Source organism: Podarcis pityusensis (genome assembly GCF_964106645.2).
Source record: "Podarcis pityusensis genome assembly, chromosome: 4".
NCBI lineage: Eukaryota > Metazoa > Chordata > Lepidosauria > Squamata > Lacertidae > Podarcis > Podarcis pityusensis.
Window position 1 is genome coordinate 57,588,326 of NC_138027.1, and position 25,936 is coordinate 57,614,261.

The window sequence follows — 25,936 nt, forward strand, 5'->3', positions numbered from 1 at the left end:
GTTATTGTGGAGACTCTTCCCCCTTACTGCTTCCATAGCTGCGCTCTTGTTCTGGTATTTAAAGGTTTACAGCTGGATAATTGTACAAAAGGATGGGAGGGGTATCACTGAGGCAGGGGGAAAACAAGATTCCATAATTGTCTTCATTCCAGTTGCATTCCCTAATTCTATACATATCAATATGAATGACTAAATGAAGAGATTTTTGGCATTTGGATTTGAGTGGGATGATGTCTCTTGAGTTCCTTTTAACTTGACTAAGGTATCTGTGAATGAGTTTTTGAACAGTGTAGATCTCCTGAGACATACTTGGTCAGAGTCTTGAACTTGTTAATATCTCAGTTTCCTGATAAAGTTGCCCTAGGCCTTCCCTTTGTCTGGGATAGCATTCAATAAAATACTTAAAAACCTGTGAAAATGACTCACCAACCCTGAAACCTTTGTTCAGAGCCCTGGAATGTACAGAATAGATTTATAATCTAGAATCTAGGCAGATTTCAGTAGGAGAATTGAGTTGAATTTTATCCTACAAAGGAAATTTCACAATTTAAAAACCCAACAACCTGCATGAGTGCATGTGTATCCATCATTTTACACATTAAAGAGTTTAAATAACTTTTTGAAAAGTTTTGAAATTGCTCCAAACATAGACAGACAGTGCTGGTCAGATTTCTGCCCCCTGCCCCATGCTACAAAAATCTGCACAGTGTCTTACTGTGGTGGCACATTAAAACCCTGAACACATTATTCTGGTATGAAGATGTTGTTGATCAGCTTGGTTCTTCAGGAAATTAAAATTCTGGTAAACAGAAACCTTTATAGAAACATACATTTTTTAATTACCTCTCTGTTTTGATATACACATTTTCAACCCAGCACTGTGCTTTGGAATATAATTATTAATTCAAATAACTGACACTACAGCTGTAGTATACATTAACATTTATGGTGGCTCCAGTGTGCCCCTAGCACAGGTGTTTGAGCTGAACACACACTACATTAACCACAATCCATAGGTCTCTTGTAGCTCCTTGAGAAATTTCCCCATTTCCCGTGTTTCTCCTCAAATCAGCTTCCATCTGATTTGGAAAGATAAGCTGTGGTTACCGGTAAGTTGAGGTGTGTACATTTGGGACAACTGTTGCACATGTGCAGATGACAGCTGCATTGAATAGGAGTGCAAGGGGGGAGCTGAATGCGCAGGGAAACAAATCAGGCAATACACATTGGGTGAAGACATCCCTGCCTTCTCTCTGCTGTGTACAGGAACATAAAACTCAGTGGACAGAAATGTTGGGTATAAACAACTTTGCAGGACTCCAGTCAGTAGAGGGCAGGTTTGAGAGGAGCAGATCATCAGGGAAAATACACTGTTGTGGTTTTCCACTTAACACCTAACCTCCACCCCTTCCTCCATCATCCTCCCTTTCTCCTCCTCCTGCATGAGACAGCCATGAAACCTCCTCTCTCCTTGCGAATATGAAGTAACCGTTTTTTCAGTACCAATGAGATTCCTGTATAATTTATTTTACTCTTTTAAGCAATGCTAGTGATGTGTGAACAAGATAGACAATGGGTGGTGGGTTAGCTGCAGCTTCCAAGCTATTTTTACTTTGTAAGCCGACCAATTTTATTTTTAAAACCTATTAGCTTTGCTGCATTTTAAGCCACTAGGGGTTCATTGGGGTTCAGACATAAAAAAGATCAAGACTGTCATGTGATATGAATTTCAGATAAAGAACTTTATAAATTGTTTCCTTAAATGGGGGCGAACAAATCAAATTTAACCTTGCATTTCTCTTATGACAAAATAACATTTATTTGTTTTAAAAGTACCCTTCGGAAAGCATAAGCAAGTACAATATACTCAAAAGCAAGTAATTTTTAAGATTCTCTTAACACTGCAAATTTTATTTTTTCATTCTCCTGATGGAACATTTTGCAGCCATTAATTGTGATAATTCCTCACCATTCATGAATTTCTAGCATTTAAATATTATTTAAATATGTACACTATATTATTGTATTACATTTGGTTTTTGTTTTTGTTTTTGTATCCTGCCTTGTGAGCCCTTGTTAGGGCAGAAAGGCAGTTTATAAAGTTTTTAAATTATGAATAAATAGCATAACAATTAGAGCTTGTGTACATGTATGATGCAAACCCAGGTAAAATAAAATAAAGAATCCTGCAGAAGGCAGTTGGAATAGGAATTGTATCAACAATCCAAAAATATTTTTTCAGGATGATGGCCAACTGATTAGAAGAAAAACAGCTTGGCTGGCTCCTCTGCATCGAAAACAGCTTGGTATGAATAAATCAGTAGATGAAATTTCTCTGCATTGAGATAAAAATCTTTCTTGTTAATATCAAAACAGTATTAAAGGGACAGCTGATTATGGCAACCCTGCTTATAGGCTGACCTACAGTACAAAGAATGTCTTATGGAAATGTCCTAAAATATTCCTTCAAGGGCACAAAAAAGTCCTTAATCAGAGTGGCTGGACGCTGAGAGAAGATTCTGGTTTCAAGGATGTTCTTTGCCAACAGAGACAAATCCACGTACAAGGCAGATGCAGAATATTTGCTGGAGAATAAAAAACAACACCCCACAATATTCATGTAAAAATGTTAAAAGACGTGACTTCTTTCTTTCCCTTAACAGGAAATAAACAACTTGTCATTATATTTACATTTCAGGCCATACAGGAAATTATGCTGCTTCCACACCCTGGTCCCTTTCCCTATATAAAAGGGTCTAACATCTCATTGTGCCCTTATTAGCTGTGCACTGATTAGGGTTGCCACATTGTTTCCTGACAATGCTCCATCTAATTTTAGGTGACTTCTCAAATACAGCCGCAGCTGCACCAGAGCCTCTGCTGTTGAGGAGAGGTTTAGGGGGAAGGAAGGGACACGAAAGTTCAATTGCATGAGCTGCTTTCCTCTTGCACAACTTTGGTTTTCAAAGTTATGGGAAACGTTCTCACAGATTAAAGTCTGATTTGTGAGTCAGAGACTAATCTGTGACTGTGTCTGCTTTTATTTGGGGACTGCCATGCATTCAGACAATACAATAGCAACAACAGGACTATTGCTCTCTGGGATGTGGATATCAACTTTAGCTTCCTTGGCTCTTTTCTGCTGCACCTGCAGAACATCAGCAATGTCTAGGCAGCACGATGACCATGTACATACGCAATAGACCATCTTTATAGAAATCCTTCAAACCATAACAAGTGCAAGATGAAATCTTTAGTCTCAAAGTATCTAAAAATCTTTAAATGAATTGAGGTACCAGACTTTGTACGATGAAAGACAAGCTGTAAAGCTTTGTATATTCAGCAAATATGATGTCCAACACTGAACAGTGATTCTGGATATTGACTACTGTTTCGTAGAATTCTTTGTCAGCATGGTGGGAGGATATAGAATTGCTTCATAAACCCATCTTATATCGAATGAATGTATGTAAATTAAAATATCAAATGCTGTGGAACAGTGCTCATGTAATAATGTAAAAGCAATTCTATATCCTCCCACCACACTGACAAAGAATTTTACAAAACAGTAGTCAATATCCGGAAGATTTCATTTTGTGCTTGTTATGGTTTGAAGGAATTCTATAAAGATTGTCTATTGCGTATGTACATAGTCATCGTGTTGCCTAGACATTGCTGATGTTCTCTTTGCAACACAGGGGTTGGTTTGGTTACTTATTGCTGCACCTGGAGAACAGCAATCTATTGAGGAGCCAGATGGTTGTTGTTTTTTTGCCAGCTACTCCACCCTTGAAGAACAAGAGTCAGAGCTGTAGCTGTTTCCAGGGAGAACCATATTTATTTGGAGGCTGTTAGGGGGCAGTGGGTCACTCAGTAGGGTGGCTCCTAAAGGCAGGAGATCAAAAGGGAAAGTTCTCATTTGGTTTTCTCCTATGGGTTGTGATGAGGGCAAGGCCACTTCCATCAGGCAATTGTTTGTGGGTGGGCTTGCTCCTACGTGAGAGACTGGAGTGGGTAGGGTATGTTGAGTGTGAGTTTACCCAGCTTTTATATGAAAGGTGGCATTGTAGGTAGCTCCATCTGTGGTAAGAACAGGAATGCAGCTCATGAATGTAGATTTTGTTATTGTTTTGATTTATTTAATGTTGCATTTTTCTTTTGCCGTGATGGTCTGCTCACCACTTTGGGCTCCAAAGCAGTACATAAATAACACAGAATGTAACATAACACAATGTGTTTCTTTGCTTTTAACGTGTCCTACGACTCTGTTATTTTTGCTGCAGCAGACCAGGGATCATACTTCTGGGATTAAATTAGAAAAAACCCATCCCCATTTGGGGATCCCTTCAGCTGCATCAGATAATATCTTCAGGTCTCACTGAAGTTAATCTACAGGATTGTATTAATTCTTCTCTCATATATTATAATGTTCACCAGAATAGAATAGTTGTAAAGGTAAAGGTACGCCTGACCGTTAGGTCCAGTCGTGACCGACTCTGGGGTTGTGGCACTCATTTCGCTTTATTGGCCAAGGGAGCCGGCGTACAGCTTCCGGGTCATGTGGCCAGCATGAATAAGCCACTTCTGGCAAAGCCAGAGCAGCGCACGGAAACGCCATTTAGCTTCCCGCTGGAGCGGTACCTATTTATCTACTTGCACTTTGACGTGCTTTCAAACTGCTAGGTTGGCAGGAGCAGGGACCGAGCAACGAGAGCTCTCCCTGTCACTGGGATTCAAACCGCCAACCTTCTGATTGGCAAGCCCTAGGCTCAGTGGTTTAGACCACAGCGCCACCTGCGTCCCCAGAATAGTTGTATGAGTAGCTAATTAAACCCACATGCCAGAAGCCAAAGCTAATACATGATTCTTCAGTTTCAAATTAGGGATGGGGGAAGAATTTGATTTAGTTCACATTTAAAGGTGAAGCTAACAAATGTTGAACTTTCTGAAACAATGTTGAGAACCAAAAAAGAGTCATCCTTTGTCATTTGCACATATTCAGATTTTGTGATGCAGTTCTTTAACCAATGGTTACAAAAATGCATTGGTAAAAGTGTGTATAAAAATGATTATATTAGTGAAAATAACATGTAAAATGCCCTATATTTGAAGAAACTGCTTGCAAAAATACGTATATGAGCCAAAACTGCACTACAAACGTGCTTATTTGGAGAAATTTACACTAAAATGTGGAAGAATTTTCATGAGGATTTTAAAAATGAGTAAGCTGCAGAAAAGTAGAGAACTGAATTTAAGGTGGGGGGAAACATGGAAATTGAGAGAACCGAAACTGGCACAACTTTCCATCCCTAGATACCTAGATAAAAGAGTATGCAGTTCATTTGATTTGACATGATTTAGTTTAGGTCTAGTTCATGCATGAATACACACCACTTGACAGCTGCATGTATAAACAAGTTAGCTGTGAAATGGCATATTTCCAGTGGCGTAGTGTGGGGGGTGCAGGGGGGGCGGCCGCACCGGGGGCAACATCTGGGGGGGCGTGCTCGCACTCGCAGCTCTCTGCCCCCTGCTAAAATCCATGGGTTAGGGGGCGCAAATTACTTGCCTTGCCCCGGGTGCTGACAACCCACACTACGCCACTGCATATTTCACACTATCTAAAAACACAACTTTTCCATGGAATCAGTTCATCAAGAGTATTCAGATATCAAGTGATGTACATGCATGTATGAACCATGGACTTGTTGAACTAGCCATGGGGGAGAATATTGCAGAGATAAGTAGCTTGTGAAATGAGGAACAGTGAATGATTCCTTTCACAAGAGCCTGTTCTCAGATGCCAGCATTGACCACAGCCTGCAAACAGCTTAATAATCTTATTCATGCTTTGTTAGCATTTTTGTAGCTCAAATGTTCTAGAAGTGTCATTAACACAAACTGATTCATCTCTGCAATACCCCTGAAATGTATGTCACTATGTGGTTCCTTCGAAAGAGAGCTGTGCACTTCAAATTGATGAGCTCTCTGGACCCAATGCTACTGTCACTGTGATACCTTTAATATTAGCCCAGCATAGAGAAATTTAGCAGCCAAATCTTTACCTGGCATAAATAGTAACCTGGCCAATATTCTGAGGGCCAAAGAGGTAGGGCCAGAGGCAAAGGAGAAAGGACCAAAGGGGAAGGCAAAAACAAAAAAACCACCTATTTTATTAATTTGTACCCCATTATTCAATAGCACCTTACTCAATTTGTGCCATTATTACTTCCCATCCTTTCCCCCATTCCAGTATTACCCCTTTTCTCCATTGCATTTTATTTAGTTCATCCCACTGTACAATTTGGGTCTCTTTCTGGCCTGTAAGGAATAAAAATGTCACTTTTTTATATCACATGGCCCAAGTTACGCAATATGATAATATTGGTTGTTGTTTTGTTTTGTTTTAAAAAAGCTTCCTTAAACTAGCACCTTTTATTGTCGAAGTAAAGGTAGCTCTGGGGCCTAGATCCAAAGTAGAGAGCAGCCCTGCACCAGCTTCTTGCAAATAATGATGCCCCACCAGTCCTTTGCCACCGAAGGTGTTATTTACTGCATACAGTCCCTTTGGGAGAAAATAGCAGCGGAGGGAGGGAGGCATTTTTGGCAGGAAACCAGCATGAAGCCCCAGTTGGGTTTGGGAGCACATTCCCAATCTGATAGGGGGTATCAGATCTGCTGCTGTGTTGTCAGAGTGCATGTTTGCCTCCGTTTGTGTTCTGTTGTACATCTGTCTGTGAAGTCTCCAAAAGAAAGAGGGCGTTAAAAGAAAGAAGTCTCCAAAAGAGAGACAACTCCTCTTAGCTTGGGAGCGTGTAACTATATTAAACTGAGAGAAGTGAAAAAATAGCACCAAGCAGATGAACATTTCTGTGTCATCCTAAGCCATTCTACCAGTACAGATTTGGAGTAAAAATGAGATAACCTCTTAAGTATGGAGAACAATTAGAAAACCAATACTGTAATGAGGAAGATGTAAGACTTGCCTTGTTTTAGGTGTTCTATTTTTATTTGGTTTTACTAGATAAATGCTTGTATTATTTATATATTTATAGTGACGCAAAGGAAGTATTGTTCCAAAAGACGTCAGGCCTCAAATGTATTTTCCTTCAAGCAACTTGAGTTTCTTCCTCTTTTTTCGCTGCCTTCTAGTTTCAACAGGCCTTGAGACCCACACAAACTGAGACAGGACGGTGAACAACGATTTCCAGAGGAGCAGCATTAGTCTTTTGAGTCTTGTGGCATCTTAAAAGGCTAGCAACTTTTTATGCCATAACTTTTTGTGAACTACAGTCCACCGGTTCATCAGATGCATAAAGTGTTATCCTGAGTATCACATGGGGTTGTTGTTGTTTTTTGGTTGGTGTGAGGGAAGAAGCTGTAAAAAGTGAGGTCAGAGGGAAATGCAGAAAAGTGGCAAATGTAATTATGTAAGCCAATTAACACATATAATGTGCTAAAAATTAATTGTCTTCATTTGGGTTTGGGTTCAATCCACAAGTGAAATCCTGATGTATTTTAATTCAGTGGTTTCACATTGCAGTCTCCTTTCATCCAAGCTTATTTACAGCTTTTGAATATTGCGTTTCTGATTACTGTATCAACAATAACAACTTGATGATATTAGTAAAGGTAAAGGGACCCCTGACCATTAAGTCCAGTCGTGGCTGACTCTAGGCTTGCAGCGCTCATCTCGCTTTATTGGCTGAGGGAGCCAGCGTACAGCTTCCGGGTCATGTGGCCAGCATGACTAAGCCGCTTCTGGCAAACCAGAGCAGCGCACGGAAATGCCGTTTACCTTCCCGCCGGAGCGGTACCTATTTATCTACTTGCACTTTGACGTGCTTTCGAATTGCTAGGTTGGCAGGAGCTGGGACCGAACAACGGGAGCTCACCCCATCGTGGGGATTCGAACCGCTGACCTTCTGATCGGCAAGTCCTAGGCTCTGTGGTTTAACCCACAGCGCCACCCACGTCCCTTGATGATATTAACAAGTTATCTAAAGAGGTGTCACATGGAAGATGGATTAAATTTGATACCTGCTGCTCCAGTGGGTAGGACCCAAACCAATGGATTCAAGTTAGAAAAAAGGAGATTTCAATTAAACATTAGGAATAACTCTTGATGGTTAGAGGTTTTGGCAGTGGAATGGATTCCCTCAGAAGGCAGTAGAATGTCTTTCACTGGAGGTTTTCAAGCAGAATTTGGATGGCCATCTGTCATAGATGCTTTAGTTGTGATTCCTGTACTTCAGTGTTTGGACTAGATGACCCTCAGGGCCTCTTCCAATTTTGTAGTCCTCTGATTCTATTGTAAAAGTGAGTTGGAAGCCATAGGAACATTGAAAAGCCTAAGGATTTTCAGATGCAGAAAACAAAATCTTAAATGCTCTGCAGCTGGTTTGGCTTTAACACAAGCACACACACAGAAACTTCTGGGATATCTGAGAAAGCAGTTACCTGTTAACAGATGGGATATTACTCCATATGTGTACTGCATTCTGGATGGTGTCATCATGCTGCTTATATCTGAGCACAGCTTCCATCTTTAAAAGGACCAAAACCATACATATGTCTCAAGAGCTAGAACTAAATCTCTCATTTGATGCGAATAGAATATAATACAGAATTCAAAATCTGGGAGCCAATACAGATTGAACAATACTGAAGTAAGATGCTCCAAGAGATATAGAAATGCAACAAATAATTACATAAATAAAATAAAACTGTTGTTTCAAACTGTGAATTGAGCCACTGAAAATCTGTATTAAATTACAGTGGTACATCTAGATACTAACAGGATCCGTTCCGGAGCCCTGTTCGCATCTAGAGGTAAACCTAACTAGCGATGGCACGTCTGTGCATGCACGCGTCGCTTTTCACCGCTTCTGTGCATGCGTGTGACGTCATTTTGAGCATCTGCGCATGCGCAAGCAGCGAAACCCGGAAGTAACGCACTCCGTTACTTTCAGGTTGCCACGGAGCGCAACTCGGACGCGCTCAACTCGAAGCGTATTCAACCTGAGGTATGACTGTAATGTCTGCAAGTGAGTGGTGAAGCAAACTATCTCTTCATTCACCTCTTGAAGGCATTTTGTTTTGCTACTCACCTGAAAGAATCGAGAAGCTGTATCTCGGTCTTCTTCCTCCAGCACAAGGTTATCCACAAACATCCAGAAAAACATCCTTTCCGGGGGTATCACATACTGAAGAACACGAAAATATTGGTAAAAATACCAGGCTTTAAAGGGAAGGGAGAAGAGAAAACAGGCTATAAAAAGATGGTCTCTGAAAATGCCTTTCTAAGGTGCTCCAGCCCACCCGCTTCCTTTTTAAAGAAAAGAATGACTGAAAGGGGGAAGAGAGCCACCTCTGGGCACCAGGCAAAGCCTCTGGAGGCAAATGGGTGCTTATGGGTGCCAAACTGGCCACTCCTGAAGAGATTAGATGTTATAAAGACATGCAAATATAACAGCAGGAGTCTGAGGCTGCACAGGTCTCATGTTTAGAGATAGATTGCAAGGTGGGGTAGGTAGCAGGATATAAAGGCCTGAGGGGTGTGCTTTCCTTTCTCTTAGGCATCCACCCTCCATCCATCCGCTGAGAGGGAATGGACACTTTAGTTATACACTTTAGGTATAAAGAAGGTCTCCAGCCAGGGGCTTATCTAGGTAATATGGTACCAGACCAAGATTTGACACCCTCCGTCTAGTTTTCACAAGACCAGCTTAAGCCGGCTTTCAGAAGGAGGCAAGAGGCTTTGGCAGGGCCCTAAAGCCCTCCTATCTCCTTCCCAAAGCTTGGTAAGTGCTTGCCCAGCTTTGGGAAGCAGACAGGAAGACTCTAGGACCCTGTCTGAGCCCTCACACCTCCTTTTTGATATACCAGTATATACCAATAGGGCAGAGATCAGTGGGAAACCTACGCTTACTGCAGGTCAGTACAGACTTCCTCTGAACCACTGGCTTGAGGAAACCCCAGCAAAAGAGTTTTGTTGTATAACCTGTGCCTGTCTGTATTTGGGCTGCTAGGGAATCTGAGTATCTGTCTATAGGAAGTTCTGCGGTTAGTGGCTATATAGCCTCTAGCTGTGGAACAAAATCATGAGGCAAGATTGCAGTTGGAGGGGAAGGCCAGGGAGAAGGCACTGTCAGCTTTTCCTTGTGGTGCTCTGTGGATAAGAGCAAGATGGTAGTAGAGGATGAGGTTACATCACACGCAAAATGGCAGGTACTTTCCATGCCTATCTGATATGCTGTTAATATGGAATGTAGTCAGCGACCGCGATCGTGACTGATGTATGATGCAGCACTGTCACAGCATGCTCTAGCCGTGGCTCTTGGTGTCTCCCGTTTCCTGTATCAGTGCTCCTACAATATATATTGCATCATTTTGCTTTCCATGAGTTACTGGAAGCGCATTGGGATGTTGTTAGCTGACACTGCAGAACCCTAGGCTCATGCTGCCCAACCGCTATCCTGTGCACAATCACCAGGGACTGAGTCCCATTATCACAGTGTGGCCTACTTTGGAGGAATCATGCTTAAGATTGTGCAGCTTAGCTACAAATATTTATAAGGAAGCAAGATGAAACTTATTCCCAAGTAAATACTGTATGTTGGAGCTGCAGTATTTAACCTGTTTTGGAGAAGAGTGGAGAGAGAAATGGTCCGTCTCTTGGAACTGACCAGAATCAGAGAGACACAATAAGAGCTACAGTTTCATGCATGTTTGCTTTTCTTACCAGAGGGCTGTTGATAAGAGTTTCCAATGGGTGGCGTAGACCCAAATATAAAATCAAATGGACCCCATTCTTCTATCTAATAAACAAAACAAAACAATTACAGTAGTTTGGATGCAGGATCCCATCTTTCATCTGTTAATTTCACATGGGTTCTTGTTCTCCTCCTCCTCCTTTCAGAAACGCACCAGTTTGCTTTATAGACATTCTGATGGGCCTGTTATGGATCTGGATTACTACCACTTCCTAGCCACAGAACCAACCTAACCTTACCAACTAGTTTACCTTTAACCACATTGCTACTAACTATTCGGATTAGTCCAAGCTTGGCGTCTTCTGACAAATGACAAAACTATTAAATTGCCAGTGGTGTTACGCAGGGTGACTATGACGTGCTCCACTAAGTATTAGAAATACTAAATTTAATTTCTGAACCTATTTATGTTTATATACTGCCCTTCAATAAAAGCTCTCGGGGCAGTTCAAAAGATAAATGATCCTATCATGCAGAATACCCACAGAATGTTAAGTAGAAAAAATAAATAAAAATTAGACAGTTTTCCATCCATCTATAACAGATGTTGAGAATCTACAGCCCTCCAGATGTTGCTGTCCAACTCCCATCAGCCCCAACTGCATACTCAATTGTCAGGGATGGTGACAGCAGAAATATAACAACATATGGAGGGCCACAGGTTAACCATCGCAATGTAATCAAAACCCATGGCTTCTTGTTCCTTCTCCAGAATTTCTGGTAGGCTGTTTTTTATCCAAAACAAACAAAAGAACCAGTTTTACACACTGATTAAACAGCAGTGTTTGAACAAAGAAGTTGATGGTAATAAACTTAAATAAATTTATTCTTGAAGAAATTCCTTACAGTGCTATTTGATGCTTAACCCTTTGGCAGCTCCTCAGACTGTTTAATTTTATTTAACCTACACAATGTGGGATAAGCTTAATTCATGCATCAAGGATGCTGTATATATTTTTTAAAAAAATAGACCACTGAAGCAGTGGCGTAGCGTGGGGGGTGCAGGGGGGGCCGGCCGCACCGGGCGCAACATCTGGGGGGGGGCGCTCGCACTTGCAGCTCTCTGCCCCTACCGGGTTAGGGGGCGCAAATTACTTGCCTTGCCCCGGGTGCTGACAACCCACGCTACGCCACTGCACTGAAGAAGCCTAACAAGCTGAAGCGTGTTTGGCATTGCAGTTATCCAGAAAATCTGAACGATGAACATAATATACTGGTATTTTAGCTATCTAAAGCGCTGCTCTAAATAAACATAAGTATAACTCATGCACTGTAAAGAGGGTTTCTTTGTATCCAGATTATTGCATAGTTCTTTATCCATTGCGGAAATATTACTGTGGCATATGTTCTGTTTATAGATTTGTGCATCCTAGTTATTGTATTAGAGAGTTTTCCAGATTTTTGCTTATTTTCATCTTTTTTACTACCAATTTCAACTTCATTTTTATGTAATAACATGTTGTTATCACAAAAAAGGAGGCCAGAGAGGAGCAGGCAGCAGCAGTGCAGTGGCGTGGCAGCATGTGCGGTGTGTGGTGTGGACGGGAGGACAAAACCACAGGGTTGTGGGTGTGGCTGAAGACATGGAGGGGTCTATGGCCATGGCAAAGGGGTGCAGTAGTGAATAGCAAACTCAATGGACCTGGATCTGCTGCCTGGGGTAACTGCCTCCCTGTGCTGGCCCTGTCTTATTCTTTCTTCAGTTATTACCAGCATCAAACAGTTATGACTAGTTTTCAGATTGTCCAGTGTTAAAGGGGCAAGACTGTCCTTTCCTTGACTTCAACATAATAAACAATGAAAGAATTTGTAATTCTTTGACTGGAAGCGAATCTGATTTTATCCCAGTAAGATACAGTTAATATATTAGGAGCAGAAAGAATATACCCATCTAACAAAATTAGAAATCTGAGTAGTACAAAGTTCAGTGACATTTACTTACATGTATTCGTGTCACGTCAGTGACATCATCCAAATACTTCAGTGTCCCATTGCCCTTGCTTTCCCCCAGAAACCCCAAACTTTTCAGCTCTGGAGAATAGAAATGAGGACCTAAATGAATACCAATATTAACGCGACACATTTGTGTTTTACTGATGAGGTGCCCTAAAGGAGACACAGGAGTTTTGCAGACAATGCTTCATAAGTGCTTTACTGTGTGCTGGATGGAAGTTATTCAAAATGGCAGTGGCACTTTTGCAGTGGCCCCTCAATGTTGGACTTTGGAACCTAAATGTAGACCCTGGCATGCCTTTTGCTGGGCTAGAATTCCCATCACCTTTGATCATTGGCTATGCCCCAACATCTGGAGAGCTACAGGCTTCTCACTCCTAATGTAGGCTTTTCATTCAATCTCCTTGGGTGGGGGCGGGGAGAATAGGTTTTCCTGGGTGCTGACTTGAGCTTCCTTCTCATCTTTCCTTCTTCTCTGTATCTTTCCTGCTGTGGCTGCCTTCTCTTCTCTTCACACTCTTCTCTTCCCAATGTCTCCTAGACTAGACTATGGAGATTCCCTCTGCCATTTCCCTGGATTTAGAGAAGAGTGGGAGATGTTCTGAATTAAAGAAATTCCTCTCCTATTTTTAAGAGAGAGCAGATTGCTAGCAGGCTTGTTCTGGGAAGGGGTTAAAATTACTGCAGTTCCCACTACTCTTTTTAAAATGTGCATGTTTCTTTAGTGCCACAACATTCCCAAGAATTTATAGGAATGGGGGAGATCACTTGCAAATGTGCTCTCACTATCCCACCATTTCTTTCTTCGGTGCATTATATTTTATTTTGCACAGAAAAGATGGGAGACTAAAAACAACAACATAGTGCAGACTGACAGGTGTCTACTCAAAATAGAACCTCACTCAACTCAGTTGCACTTGCTCGCTACTCAGCTAATTGTGTGAATTGTGCAATCAATAGTGGCTAGAAACATAAGGAGCTGCCCTATACCAAAGTAGACCCACTAGGCCATCTAACGCAATATTAACTCTGAGTAACAGTAGCTCTCCAAGGTTTCAGACAGGAGCCTTTCCCAGGGATTGAACCTGGCATCTTCTGCAGGTACATCACGTGCTCTACCACCACTGAGGCTCTGACACCCTTCCTCAATTTGTTCCCCTTCCTAGGACAACATTGCAGGAATCTCTATTTTGGCTCCAAATATAAAAATAAGCTAAAAGAAATGGAATAAATGTGAACTGGCAAACCATTATTGAAAAGTAGTGGGGCAAGGGAAGTTGCGGGATTTCTGATGGTTTTCAAACCAGGTACAACTTTTTAATCCACATTACGATTAAACCCCATTAGGTTTCTCAATAGTGCTTTGCCAGTCCATACCAGAAGGTTTGTGATGTAATTGCCTTTTCAGTGGAAAACGAACAGCCACAAATTAGGTCTCAAAAAGAGTGGGTGTGGGAAGACAGGAAACAGTGGAATGCAGTGATTTCGCAGCAGCAGCCAGTAAGTGAAGGATGACAATTCTTGATTAATTGCTTAGTATGGAATGCACCCAAGGAGCTAGTCAGGAAGGATTAAGATAAAGATCACCCAAACTGGCTGTTTCTCTTCCACTTGGCAAGGGGCACCCATTTTTCTTCAATTTGTAAGCAGTGCTTTAATTTCATGGTTTTTGTTTTGTAAACCTTACTTATAAGTGAAGGTTGGTAAACATGTTAAAAAGTTTTTCACAGTCTTCTATAATAAATGGGACTGGTTTCAATGGAGGAGCTAAAGCACATGTTTCATTATCTCCCACTGAAACGGAGAGACTTTTAAGCTATCCAAGTATAGTTGGATTGAGGCTGTTTTTGGACAGAAATTGCCATGTTATATTTTTAATATAAGCAAAGACCACTTTAAAAAGCAACATTCAGAAAGCAATGACTTTTTTTTAGCACCCCCTCTTTAGATAAGCTCCCAATCATCCTAACAACTATGCCAAGCCACAGATATCAGAAGCCCCTTTCAAAGAACCCTTGCTCAATCAGCTGATGATCTTCAGTAGCCCCATTAAAAGGGTTGGGCAAAACAGCATTTTGAGAGATGCTTCTGAATAAATATTCACCAGCCCCTGACAAAGCTCTGCCTTGACCTATGCTTTGTTAAATCTTCAGAAGTTTCGTTTAACCAGCTCCTTAAATTTAGCTTCTGGAGATCCAACAAGGTGCTGCTAGCAGTGTTTTGAATGGGACTTCTGCAGTCCCTTGTGTGGGGGGAAAACTGGTCACTGTGACATCAGATGACTGACAGGTAGGAAGTTTCACCTACCTGTGAAATTCGGGGAGATAATAATCTGGCCCTCTGGGCTAGAAAGGTTTCCCACCTCTGATAAAGGGGAAGGGTAAACATGTTGCAAACCTAATTTCTCAGTTACGTACCTTGTGTAATATTGTCAAAAAGGGAGAGCACACGGACTGGTTTTTTATCCCATGTCTGCAAAGGCTGATATATCCACAGATGGTTCTAACACAATTGATAAAAAGATACATGTTTGCATGAGGTGCTTTTGTTGTTGTTGTTGTTGTTGTTGTCAAAACTTGTCGAACAAGTAGTATGTGATTTTAGTTATTACATGTATTAACATGAATACTTTTTATTAACTGGTTATCAACAGGCTCTGACAGCACTCTATAGATCAATGCATTTATTAATTTTATTTAAACTGTATTAAATTATTTATATCCCACCTTCCTGGGAAATATATAAATGCTACTCTGATCATATCGGAGCCTTTCGATAATGGAATGATGCGCTGTTGTTAGCACATTCACAAATACAAGGGTTCTACTACATCGATATCAAGTTGCAACAGGGATGCAGGTGCTATTTAAGTCACAGGTAGCTGCAGCACCAGGGCTAAGAAATGCAAAACAACATTAACAATGCAATGCAGAAACAATCACCATAAGATTTCCACAGCTTAAATAATGTTGACTACTCAGTACCTGCATTTGGGGCCAGTAGCAGTTAAATCCATGCAAAATAATAAGCTATTGAGGTTCTCCTAACATATATGGCCTTGAGATTCATGGATCCATCCTAATGGCAAATGCCCACCGTGCCTTCCTTGGTGATAGAGAAGAATATGAGAAGAGCCCTTTTGGATCAGGCCAAAGACCCGTCTAGTCCAGCTTCCTATTCTCAGAGAGACCAAGCAGGTGCCTATGGGAAGCCTGAGCAAGACCTGAGTAGAACGCACTCTCCCAACTTGCAGTTCCCAGCAACTGGCCTTCGGAGGCATACGGTGGAGAAAGAACTTAGCCATATTCTCCAAGAATGTGTCTAACTAAAGGCAAATGTGGCACCACTACCCATTGCTAGATCCCTTGGGAGAAGCTCTTTGGAGGGTATTAGAAATTTATCATTGGGAAGAGACCACATTGCTGATGAGTGGACAACATGTATCAACTGCTTTGCCCTTCAGGCAAAGGATAAATGTTCTCTTCTTAAGCAAGGACTCTCCCCCCAACCTCTGCCACACACTTCCTTAGAAAGCTGCCTTACAGCAGGCCAAACGGCCTCTCTGTTCAATTCACTACTGGCTACTCACACTGGCAGTGGCTTTCCTGATTCTTCTTCCTTCCTTTGACTTTCTTTTCTCTAGGATGGTGTTAAAGGCTTATGAGAAGGGCCACAGGTCAGGGCCCCAAAGCACATGCATCATATGGCCAATGTTTGATGTTCAAACCTCATCGTCATCAGATAGGTCTGGGAAGGGCTCCTGATGGCTGCCAGTCCGTGTTGGCAATACCAAGTCAGAAGAGCTGAGCTGCCCTGCTGCTTCTTACTTGGACAGGTTGAAGCCTCAAGGGGGGTGGGGTGGGACTTGTGGTTGGACTTGCAGGAACCCCACCAGTCAATCTGGTACTCCTTCTAGTTCGACTGCACAGCTCCAGCCTCACTGGCACCCCAGCCCAGGCCTCTCCAGGTAAGCTGCAGTGATGCTGGTGTTGGGAGGGTGGCTCTGCCTCTCCATATGCACCACTACTAGTGAAAAGGAAAGCAGAGATTGGGGCTGCTTGGCATAAACCTCCAATTAACAGGGTCCTCCCTCCCCACCCCCTTTAAAAATGTCATTTTAGTAAATGACCATGCAGTGTTTCAGGTCAGCTGAAATAGTTTTGCTGCCACCTGCTGGAAACGGAGCATCTAGTTTAAGTTACCGTATTTTTCGCTCTATAAGACACACCAAACCATAAGACACACCTAGTTTTTGGAGGAGGAAAACAAGAAAAAAAATATTCTGAATTCCAGAAGCCAGGACAGCAAGCGGGATCGCAGCTCAGCGATCCCGCTTGCTGTCCTGGCTTATGGGATAGCCGCGCACAGCCTCTCCCAGGCAGCGGCATGAATTCTCCCCCTGCCCGGGAGAGGCTGCGCAGGAAAGGCTAAGGCTCCCCCAAGAGCCGCACTCCCTTTAAAGAGTGTGTGGAGTGTGTGTGCGGCTCTTGGGGGCCCCACATGCTCCACGTGGCTCTTTAAAGGGAGTGCTGAGCGGAGCCTCCCACCTGCATTCGCTCCATAAGACGCACACACATTTCCCCTTACTTTTTAGAAGGGGGAAAGTGTGTCTTATAGAGTGAAAAATATGGTAGTTCTTTTTCAGCCAATTTTGCCAAGGTGTAGTGGTGGCAGGTGGGGCACGGGGGGGGGGGGCAGGAGGCAGCATTTCCCATTTCACCTCAGATGGCTTCCCCTGACCCCCAGCCAGCATGGGCAATGGTCAGTGACCCTAAGACTGGTAGTGCAACAGCATCTGGTGGTCCATAGGTTGCCCACTTCTGCTGCTGAAAAGTGACCCAGTTAATACAAGGATCTGCAGCCCTTTGACTTGTTCCTGTATACATCTGTAAAAGGTAACGGAACTTTCCCTTACAGACTCTTGATCGTAGAAGCGCTTCAGTTCTGCACGCCATCTTCTCTTCCTCTTGAGTAGACCATATGCTCGCTGTGGTGCACACAGGAAACATATCCAGGGAGACTTCTTTTTTATCTCGTCTGAGAATCCTGAACACACGAGGCTGTCCATGCATTCTTCACAAAAACACCTGCATTGTTGAAACAGACAGCAAAAGATGATTTGAAGGCATTTTTACATTTCAAATATGTGTCATACATCCAAAAAATTCGCTGCTGTTTCGTACAGGGACTTGTTCTTGCTGGAGTTTCGAAAATTATCCAAATGGGGGAGAGGCATCTAAATAGGAGTGCTGCATGTTTTTTGATGTGGGGAGAGCTCACACATTTCACTACAAGGAAAAACATGTGAGCATCTATGTTAGATTTTATACCAGCAATGCAAAAGCAGAAGTATGGGTGACTTGCACTTCCTTTCCTCCCACTTATTCATAATTTCTGAGTGAGCCCTGGCTAAGGACCTGATTTACACAAAACTGACTTAAATTAAAAAGATATGGAAGTTTGAAGCTGAGGGTTGGTGCACAGGTAACTGGGCAACTGGACACTCAAATGAGTTGCTCTATGATACTCTTATCTCTACTCTGTATCCCTGCATCACAATGATTCACATCCTAGAATAGAGCAGTTGTGCCCCACAGAACACCTCATTCCTTTGCAGCACCACAGGGACCCAATCCAAGCACCAGAGGTGGATTTAGGGGAGTGTAACTGGTTCGATCACACTGGGATGCGGGTGGTGCTGTGGGTTAAACCACAGAGCCTAGGACTTGCCGATCAGAAGGTCGGCGGTTTGAATCCCCGCGACGGGGTGAGCTCCCATTGCTCAGTCCCAGCTCCTGCCAACCTAGCAGTTCGAAAGCACGTCAAAGTGCAAGTAGATAAATAGGGACTGCTCTGGCAGGAAGGTAAACGGCGTTTCCGTGCGCTGCTCTGGTTCACCAGAAGCAGCTTAGTCATGCTGGCCACATGACCCGGAAGCTGTACACCGGCTTCCTCGGCCAATAAAGCAAGATGAGCTCCGCAACCCCAGAGTCGGCCACGACTGGACCTAATGGTCAGGGGTCCCTTTACCTTTACCTTTAACTGGTTCGATCACACTGGACACAGAGCCTGGGGGTGTTGCAGGGGGCTCCACAACTATGAAAGCGAGAGGCACAACTGAACTACAGACTTTGGCTTGTAAGGCTGTGCCCCCAACCCCACTTCCCTGGAAGTATGTGTGATCAAATTCAAAAGGACATACTTTTGAGTAGGCATGGCTAGAACTTCTGAGGCAGAAGATATTGCAGATATGCTCCACCAAGTGTAAGGGGAGTAGTCTGTTAGAGAGGTAAATATGCACATTCTATCTGAATATGGAAGCCAGGTTTTACGGCAACAGCATTTGAATCCCATATCCAAAGGCACTGCTATAAACTTGAATGTGGTTTGGGAGGTCAGTTACCTGTTACAGGTTGGATCATCACACATTATGAGAGATTTGCTCCAGCAGCATATGGCACAATCAGTCTTGTACCCATCATTGTCACACAGGAAAAATCTCTCCAAAAGATGTTCCTTTTAAAACAGCAGCAGCAGAAAACTGTAGTTAGTTAATAATGAGATTTAGCATTTCAGCTGTTCCAAGCTCAGTACTTCTTAAAACAACCCTTTAAAGATGGCGACCATCATTATTCCCCTAGAACAGATGATGGAACTGAGGCAGGGGAAAACATCTTAATTAAGGCCACCAAGGGAGTTTGTGGCTAAAGTGAGAGTTGAACTGGAGACTGCCAGCATCTTTTGGACAGATGCAATTTTTTTGCTTTAGAATTTGGTGGACAATCTAACACTGGCTTTTCCAGCAATTCCTTGATTCCTCTTTTCCCCTTTATTTTTTAAAGAAAAGTTGCCCAGCCTGTTAGATAAAGGAAGTGTAGCATGTCTGACCCAAATCAGCTACTCACTGTGCATGGAGCACACATTCCTCCTTGAAACAAAGGGTGCTGAGTGCGAATCTCAAGGCTTCCACAGCATATGCAGATTTCTACCAAACACAAAAGATACACATCTTACACTGTTTTTGGCATCAATTCCCAGAGCTTACTGTATTTCTTAAAATAAAATACGTTGCTCAAATAATACACAATACATGGTTAAGAATACATAAAACACATAAGGAATGATTAAAATTGTATTTTCCACTAAATTTAGAAATATAATTGCTGATTTGCACTGATAATGCAAGAGGGAAAAAGCTGACCTTGGAAAAAAAGACATAAACAAACAAACAAACAATAAGTAAACATTTCAAGAATGGTATCCCTACACACAAAGAAAGCTGCTTTTCCTCGCCTATAAAAGAATATGTTTCTTAGGAGGACCATGTCTGTTCTCTTCTCATTTTCTCATTCAGTTGTTTAGGTTTTTTTTTTAAGGATAATCAAGCATTTATATATACAAGGTGTCCATACGCCCAATTGATACAGGGCTAAAAAGGCCTAGTATCGTTTATGCAATCTGAATTTCTTTTTAGTTCTGCAATCTGGGATTGGGATGACTTGTGAATCAGTATATGAAAGAGACACAGTTTCTATCCCAATAAATGTGGATTTAAATAATCCATACATACTACGTTTTTATCATGTAAGCCTGATTAATTGGGTAGTACCTTGTCACTCAACCAAAGGGGTTTATACCAATTAATCTCACTGGCTGACTAAACACTGAAATCCTCCTAATAGCTATCTGTAGTAAAGACAGTTATAGCAGTAACAATTGCAACAAGTACCTTCAATATTCCTCTCCTTGAAGTTGACTTCATATGCAATGTTTTCTACGGAGGAAAAAAATCAGGGCACTTTTCGGAAGCGAGGCTTGCTAGCATTGCTAAATGTACAATCTAATCTGACTAGAATGTGCACTGGATTGCTCTTCCATGCCAACATTCATCACGTGTGGCACAGACAGCATCAGAAAGAGCCAAAACTTTGTTTTTGTATCAGGCATGAAAGTCGTCTCTAAGATTACAATAAAAATAAGCTCAGCACCAGAGAGGGATGTGAATTATACTTGCTTTAAAACAGTGTGATCCTATACAGTTTATTAAGATGTAAGCAGCAAATTCAATGTCATTGCTCCCATGTAAATGGGTATAAGTTTCAGGATCACCAGTGGAGGCTGTTCCATTATGGCAGGTGCAGCACTGGCCCACCAACCTCTGTCTGCCACCAGCTGGCTCTGCCCTGCCTGTCCAGGAGGTGGTACTGGCTGCCAGCTTCCTCCTTCTTAGTATTGCTCCACCTTGAACTCCTCAGCAGGAAGAAGGATGGGACAAAACTCTGCCTGTAATTGGCTATGGCTCCATCCACTGTTGGTCTCCCTACCTCCTGTCCTGTTATTATCAATGGGCGCAAGGTACCACTGAGACTCAGAGAACAATTCTACTTAATAAAAATTAGCTAATGTATCTTATTTTTCTACACAATTCTTTATATACATTGCCCCTTTCTCTTTATTATTCTGAAGTATTTTGAAACTCTCCTTCTACGTATCTTTTGCTAATTAAAAAGGCTTTTAGTTTCATTCAAAGGAAGAACAGAGCTAGATGAGATAAACCCGCCCTACAACCCCTTCTTCAACATTAGATGGTTTCACTTGTTTTTGTACCGCAAATTGGAAACAAACAGGTAGGTAAAGGGTTCATTCCCGCAGCAGATACAATCCATACTGGGGCACACAAATCTTCAGCTAGCATTGCTTTTAGTGCCTCTTGAAAACAAGATTACCTCTTCTTGGTTTGGGAGTGTTTGATTCCTCCACGGAACTTATAGAAATTACACCAGAACTATACTTCTCCAGTGATACAGCTAGATGTGTGGGGAGAGACAGAGAGACAGAATGAGGTACATGATGGCTATTTTTGAATGTGGCAAAACTGCAACAATATGTCTCAGCAAAAGCATTTATTGTAAATTGCTTTGGGTTGCATTAGCAAAACAGTGACTAATAAATTTAATACATAATGATGATGATGATGATGATAAATACCTGCACGTGTATGTTTGCATATAAACACAAACACTGTATTTAGAGACTGATACCCTGAGGCCCTCTGGATGTTGTTGGACTCCAACTTCCACCACCCCCAGCCAGCATGGCTAATGGTTAGCTGCCTGGGCAGGCCGGGTCTTCCTGTTATATACCTGCTGGGATTGACAAGGCATCTGACCCTCGTCTGAATCTCATAGCTCTCCTGATGAGTGCTTTGGTCTGCCCACCAGATACTAGGCACTCTACTATTCAAATTAGGCCCCATTGTTTTTGTTACAATCCTCTTCTCAATTAAGTAATCAATTTTAATCTAGAATTTAAATTCTCAAAACTTTCTTATTTGTTAATTCGAGCAAGTAAACTACTGTTCTCACTTCATTACAAGCAGTATTTCTACCTGCAACACACTTGAGCAAACCTGCTCCTCTTCCTTTCACAGATATTTTGTTCTCATTTGCAACTGTAGCTGCCTCTGATTAGTTATCATTTAACTCTTGGGGGAAATAATTAGCATCACATGTCAAGTTGCCGAACCAATTAACCAACTAGAAGGATTACTGTTAATAGCACCAGTTTTCCTATAACCTGATATTGCTGGATAGTTTTGATGAACTGAAAAAACACTTTTAGTTTGCTTTCTGTTGTCACCCTGGAACTTTTCTTTATTAGTGCCACTTTGTTTTGTACGATTCCTTGCAAATGAAGGGAAACAACTTTTCTGGACCGGACTTTGGACATGGCTGCTCTTAACAGTGTATGCATCAGAATAAATAAGAGTGTACCCAGGGTATAAATGGGGAATGTCTTGCTGGAGATCTCTGACTACCGAATTTAGCTGTCAAAATCAGGGCAGTGAATATTGGCAAGACTTCCTTGCAATGAAGAAGTGGTGGCAGTAGATGGGTGGGGAAATTATTCATAAAAAGACATTATAAGGTCTATGCAATACTAGCTGCAAGGGTAAGGGGCAACTTTGCTAGTGAAACACTTCCGTACTGTTGAAAAGATCTAGTATGGTGCTATCATTTGAAAATAACAATCTACAAGAAGTTAAAATATTTTAAAAGAATCTTTTTAAAAAAAATAAAGTTCAAGGAATGCCACAAGAAAAGGAGTCATCACAGCCAAGTTTAGACTCTGGAAGTACTGCACTAAGGTACCAAAACAGAGGGACACAAGGCAAATCTTCTTTCTGGAGTTGTTCTTCACAGCACCAAATTTTGTTAAAGATCTGTAACCTGTCTCTGTGGTCATAACTTTTAAATTCTTATTGAACTGTAATTTCATTACTTGTGCTTGGCCTTAGGGTTCTTGAAGGAGACATTTCTTCCTCAGAACTGATGGAAATGATATCAGGGAAACTTCCTCCATTGGATGATGGCGCTGAGAGAGAGAGAGAGAGAGAGACAGAGAGAGACATCAGAGCAATATGGGAACTGTGACCTTTCTGACTTACCCAGCTCATGATGACTGCTCCAGCAAAGTTGAATGGGCTGGGAAACAGTGCAGCTTGAAACATTTCAGACATACAGTGGTACCTCGGGTTAAGTACTTAATTCGTTCCGGAGGTCTGTACTTAACCTGAAACTGTTCTTAACCTGAAGCACCACTTTAGCTAATAGGGCCTCCTACTGCCGCCGTGCCGCCGGAGCATGATTTCTGTTCTTATCCTGAAGCAAAGTTCTTAACCTGAAGCACTATTTCTGGGTTAGCGGAGTATGTAACCTGAAGCGTATGTAACCTGAAGTGTATGTAACCCAAGGTATGTGCTTGAAGGACTGGAGCTATATATAAAAAAAGTTCTTTATGTTTTAAATAGTAGGTTAAAATGTGGAGGTTATACAAGGCGCACTCTTTATTGAGCATTCATTCTGATTCATACTCAAGGAGGTTATGCGTCTTCCCAACTGGGTAGCTGTTGGTGCCAGGCACAGGTGTATGGCAGCTGCTTCCAACCCGGTGCATCCCTTGTCCCTGCTGCCACGCTGCCCAATCCTAGTTTCAGTGGGCACCATCACAGCTGGTAGGCGGTGCAGTGGTGGTGCACCATCTTATATCCCATGGCTGGCATCTGGTCAATTCCCACAGATTTCAGTGGGAACTAAGTGCAAATTAAGGTACACATCATACATTCACACACCTCCCCAATAAGAATCCTGGGAACAGTAGTATACTTACAGTGCTACAGTTCCCAGCACCCTTTACAAACTACAGTTCTCATTATTATTATTATTATTATTATTAGGGTGTGGTGTGTGCTCTAAACGTTTTGTAAACACATGGTGTGTAGGAAGCCTTTGTCTGGATCTAACTCCATGGGTTCGTGTGGTTTCCTTATGGTGACCAGGCCATCGGTTTCATCGCTCTCATCAGCTTTATGGGCTCCTGCAAAGGAGTGGATCTGGGTCTACTCCAAGAGATCTTCCACTCACCTGCCTCCGAGAGGCTGCCCATTTCCCCGGAGTCACTGTCCAGCACCACGGCCATCCCTGCAGCAGACGGCGACCTCGCCAGGAGCGTTTGGGGCGTGTCCGGGTCGTCGCGCCGACGGAGAATGAAGACCCTGGATGGAAGAGCCGAAGGGAAGCTGCGCTCCCCAAGGAGATCCCTGAATCATCTGGTGCAGAGGAAAACCCCACAGCGTTTTACTACGGGAGCAGTAGCGTGGATTGTTGTTACATATGTATAAAAGAAATCGTGGATTTCCCATCAACTGGCATAGGAGCCAGCTCCAGAGGACCTAGGTCTCTTGCCCCCGCCTAAAATATTTGACGTCCCCCCCAAATGATGGGCATTGCCATTCAAATAGTGTGCGTGTGCCAAGTCATGTGATCAATTAGGTGGGGCGGGGCTTACCTGCCCCCCCCCATATTTTATTCAAGTTGGGACCCCTGTCCAGAACGCAGGAGCCACATGGAGAAGGAGCCGCGCGCGCCTTCCGGAGAATTTGCTCGCGCCAACGCTCCGCTCCCTTTCGTACTCCGGATCAATGCGGCAATCCAATGCATAGCTATAGACTTCTGAGTCCCATAGAACTCCGTGGGACTGATGTTGGATGAGAAGACGCTGAAGACGGGGCTGTCGGTTGACCTCCAAAATAAATACATAAATGGAGGGTCACCATTTAAAGCAGGGAGCAACATCTGTTGGACTCAGTCCTAGCCAGCCAGGTCAGGGATGCTGCAGTGCAACAACTCCTGCATGTTCTCAGCACAACAACCGTCTCTTTTCTACCACGTGTTTCCAGAGACAAACTAACTTTTGGGTTCAATACTGACGATCTCATTCAGGAGCGGGGTTGGTGAGAGCTGGCCCTCGACAGCACCCTGGAAGGCCACGGGGTCGCGCTCCCCCCCCCCAGTGATGCACACTGTTCTGAGCCTTTCACACGTGTCAGAGCACAGCTTCTTTCGCACCTCCCCCGGTAGCGCTGTCCGATTCCCCGAGGGGAACGGCACAGCCGATTTGCACCCAAGTGGTCGGACAGCCTGCCGTGAGCCCCGCTTGGGATGCACTTGGTACCCAGTGAAGTCGATGGCGACTCTCTCGCCGTCCGTTCAGAAGTATGCAGATCAGATGGCACCTTCTTCGGGCGCTTCACCTGCCTCTGAATATAGGTTGTTTCAGTTCGCGTTCCTCGGCTTCAATTACGGACCGCGAACCCTGGACAAATAAGATTAGGTCCATAAGGGACGGTCCATTCCATTTCACCAGAACCCAGAGGATCACTCAAGGCAGGTATCTGGCAACCCCTTTTCTGTAGCGAAATCCACGGCTGCAAAAATAGAAGAGGAAGGGTGACGTTCGCATGCCCCCTAGTGTCGCAGTGCGGAAGCACACGCCCTAATAAAGCTAAAGGCGTTTGTGACTATTACTACTACTAATATCAAGGGTGTCTGAAGTCGTAGGTTTCTCCAGCCCTGCGCGCACAAAATGATGCTGGCAGGTCTTTGGGGCTCCACTCAGAAGAATGAGCACAAGCCTCCCAAAGGCACCAGGGATGGATTGCATCATTTTGAAGTAAGCGAAGTACAACACCCATTGCTATCTAAAGGTGTGAGCAGGTGAGACCGTCAAGTCTAGAGGCTGAAATGTACTAGGCGCACCACTGCCTGTGAAGCTCGCTTTCAATTTTTCTTAGCATGAAGAATGAACTAGCTGACAATATTCACCTGTCGATAGGAAAGAAGCTTTAATTCCTCATCAAAGACACTCAA

The 25,936-nt window shown here is 42.9% G+C and overlaps 1 protein-coding gene across 4 annotated transcripts; it reads right to left on the reverse strand.

Moving 5' to 3' along the window:
• Positions 1 to 1,811: 1,811 nt before the first annotated feature.
• DNMT3L (DNA methyltransferase 3 like) lies at positions 1,812 to 25,490 on the reverse strand. Of its 4 annotated transcripts, none has more exons than XM_081003773.1 (14): positions 25,242 to 25,490; positions 24,152 to 24,336; positions 23,010 to 23,102; positions 21,455 to 21,535; positions 20,458 to 20,502; positions 19,634 to 19,713; positions 19,132 to 19,244; positions 17,644 to 17,815; positions 15,146 to 15,230; positions 12,718 to 12,806; positions 10,745 to 10,820; positions 9,111 to 9,241; positions 8,461 to 8,546; positions 1,812 to 2,585 (listed from the first exon to the last, which is right to left on the reverse strand). In XM_081003773.1, exons 2-14 carry the CDS (start codon positions 24,204 to 24,206, stop codon positions 2,441 to 2,443), a joined length of 1,251 nt encoding a protein of 416 aa, XP_080859899.1. In that variant the 5' UTR covers positions 24,207 to 24,336; positions 25,242 to 25,490; the 3' UTR covers positions 1,812 to 2,440. The 4 variants fall into 4 exon arrangements, with proteins under 4 accessions (XP_080859899.1, XP_080859900.1, XP_080859901.1 ...); XM_081003774.1 differs by lacking the exon at positions 25,242 to 25,490 and adding an exon at positions 24,609 to 25,012; XM_081003775.1 differs by lacking the exon at positions 8,461 to 8,546 and having other exon boundaries at positions 2,423 to 2,585.
• Positions 25,491 to 25,936: the final 446 nt, after the last annotated feature.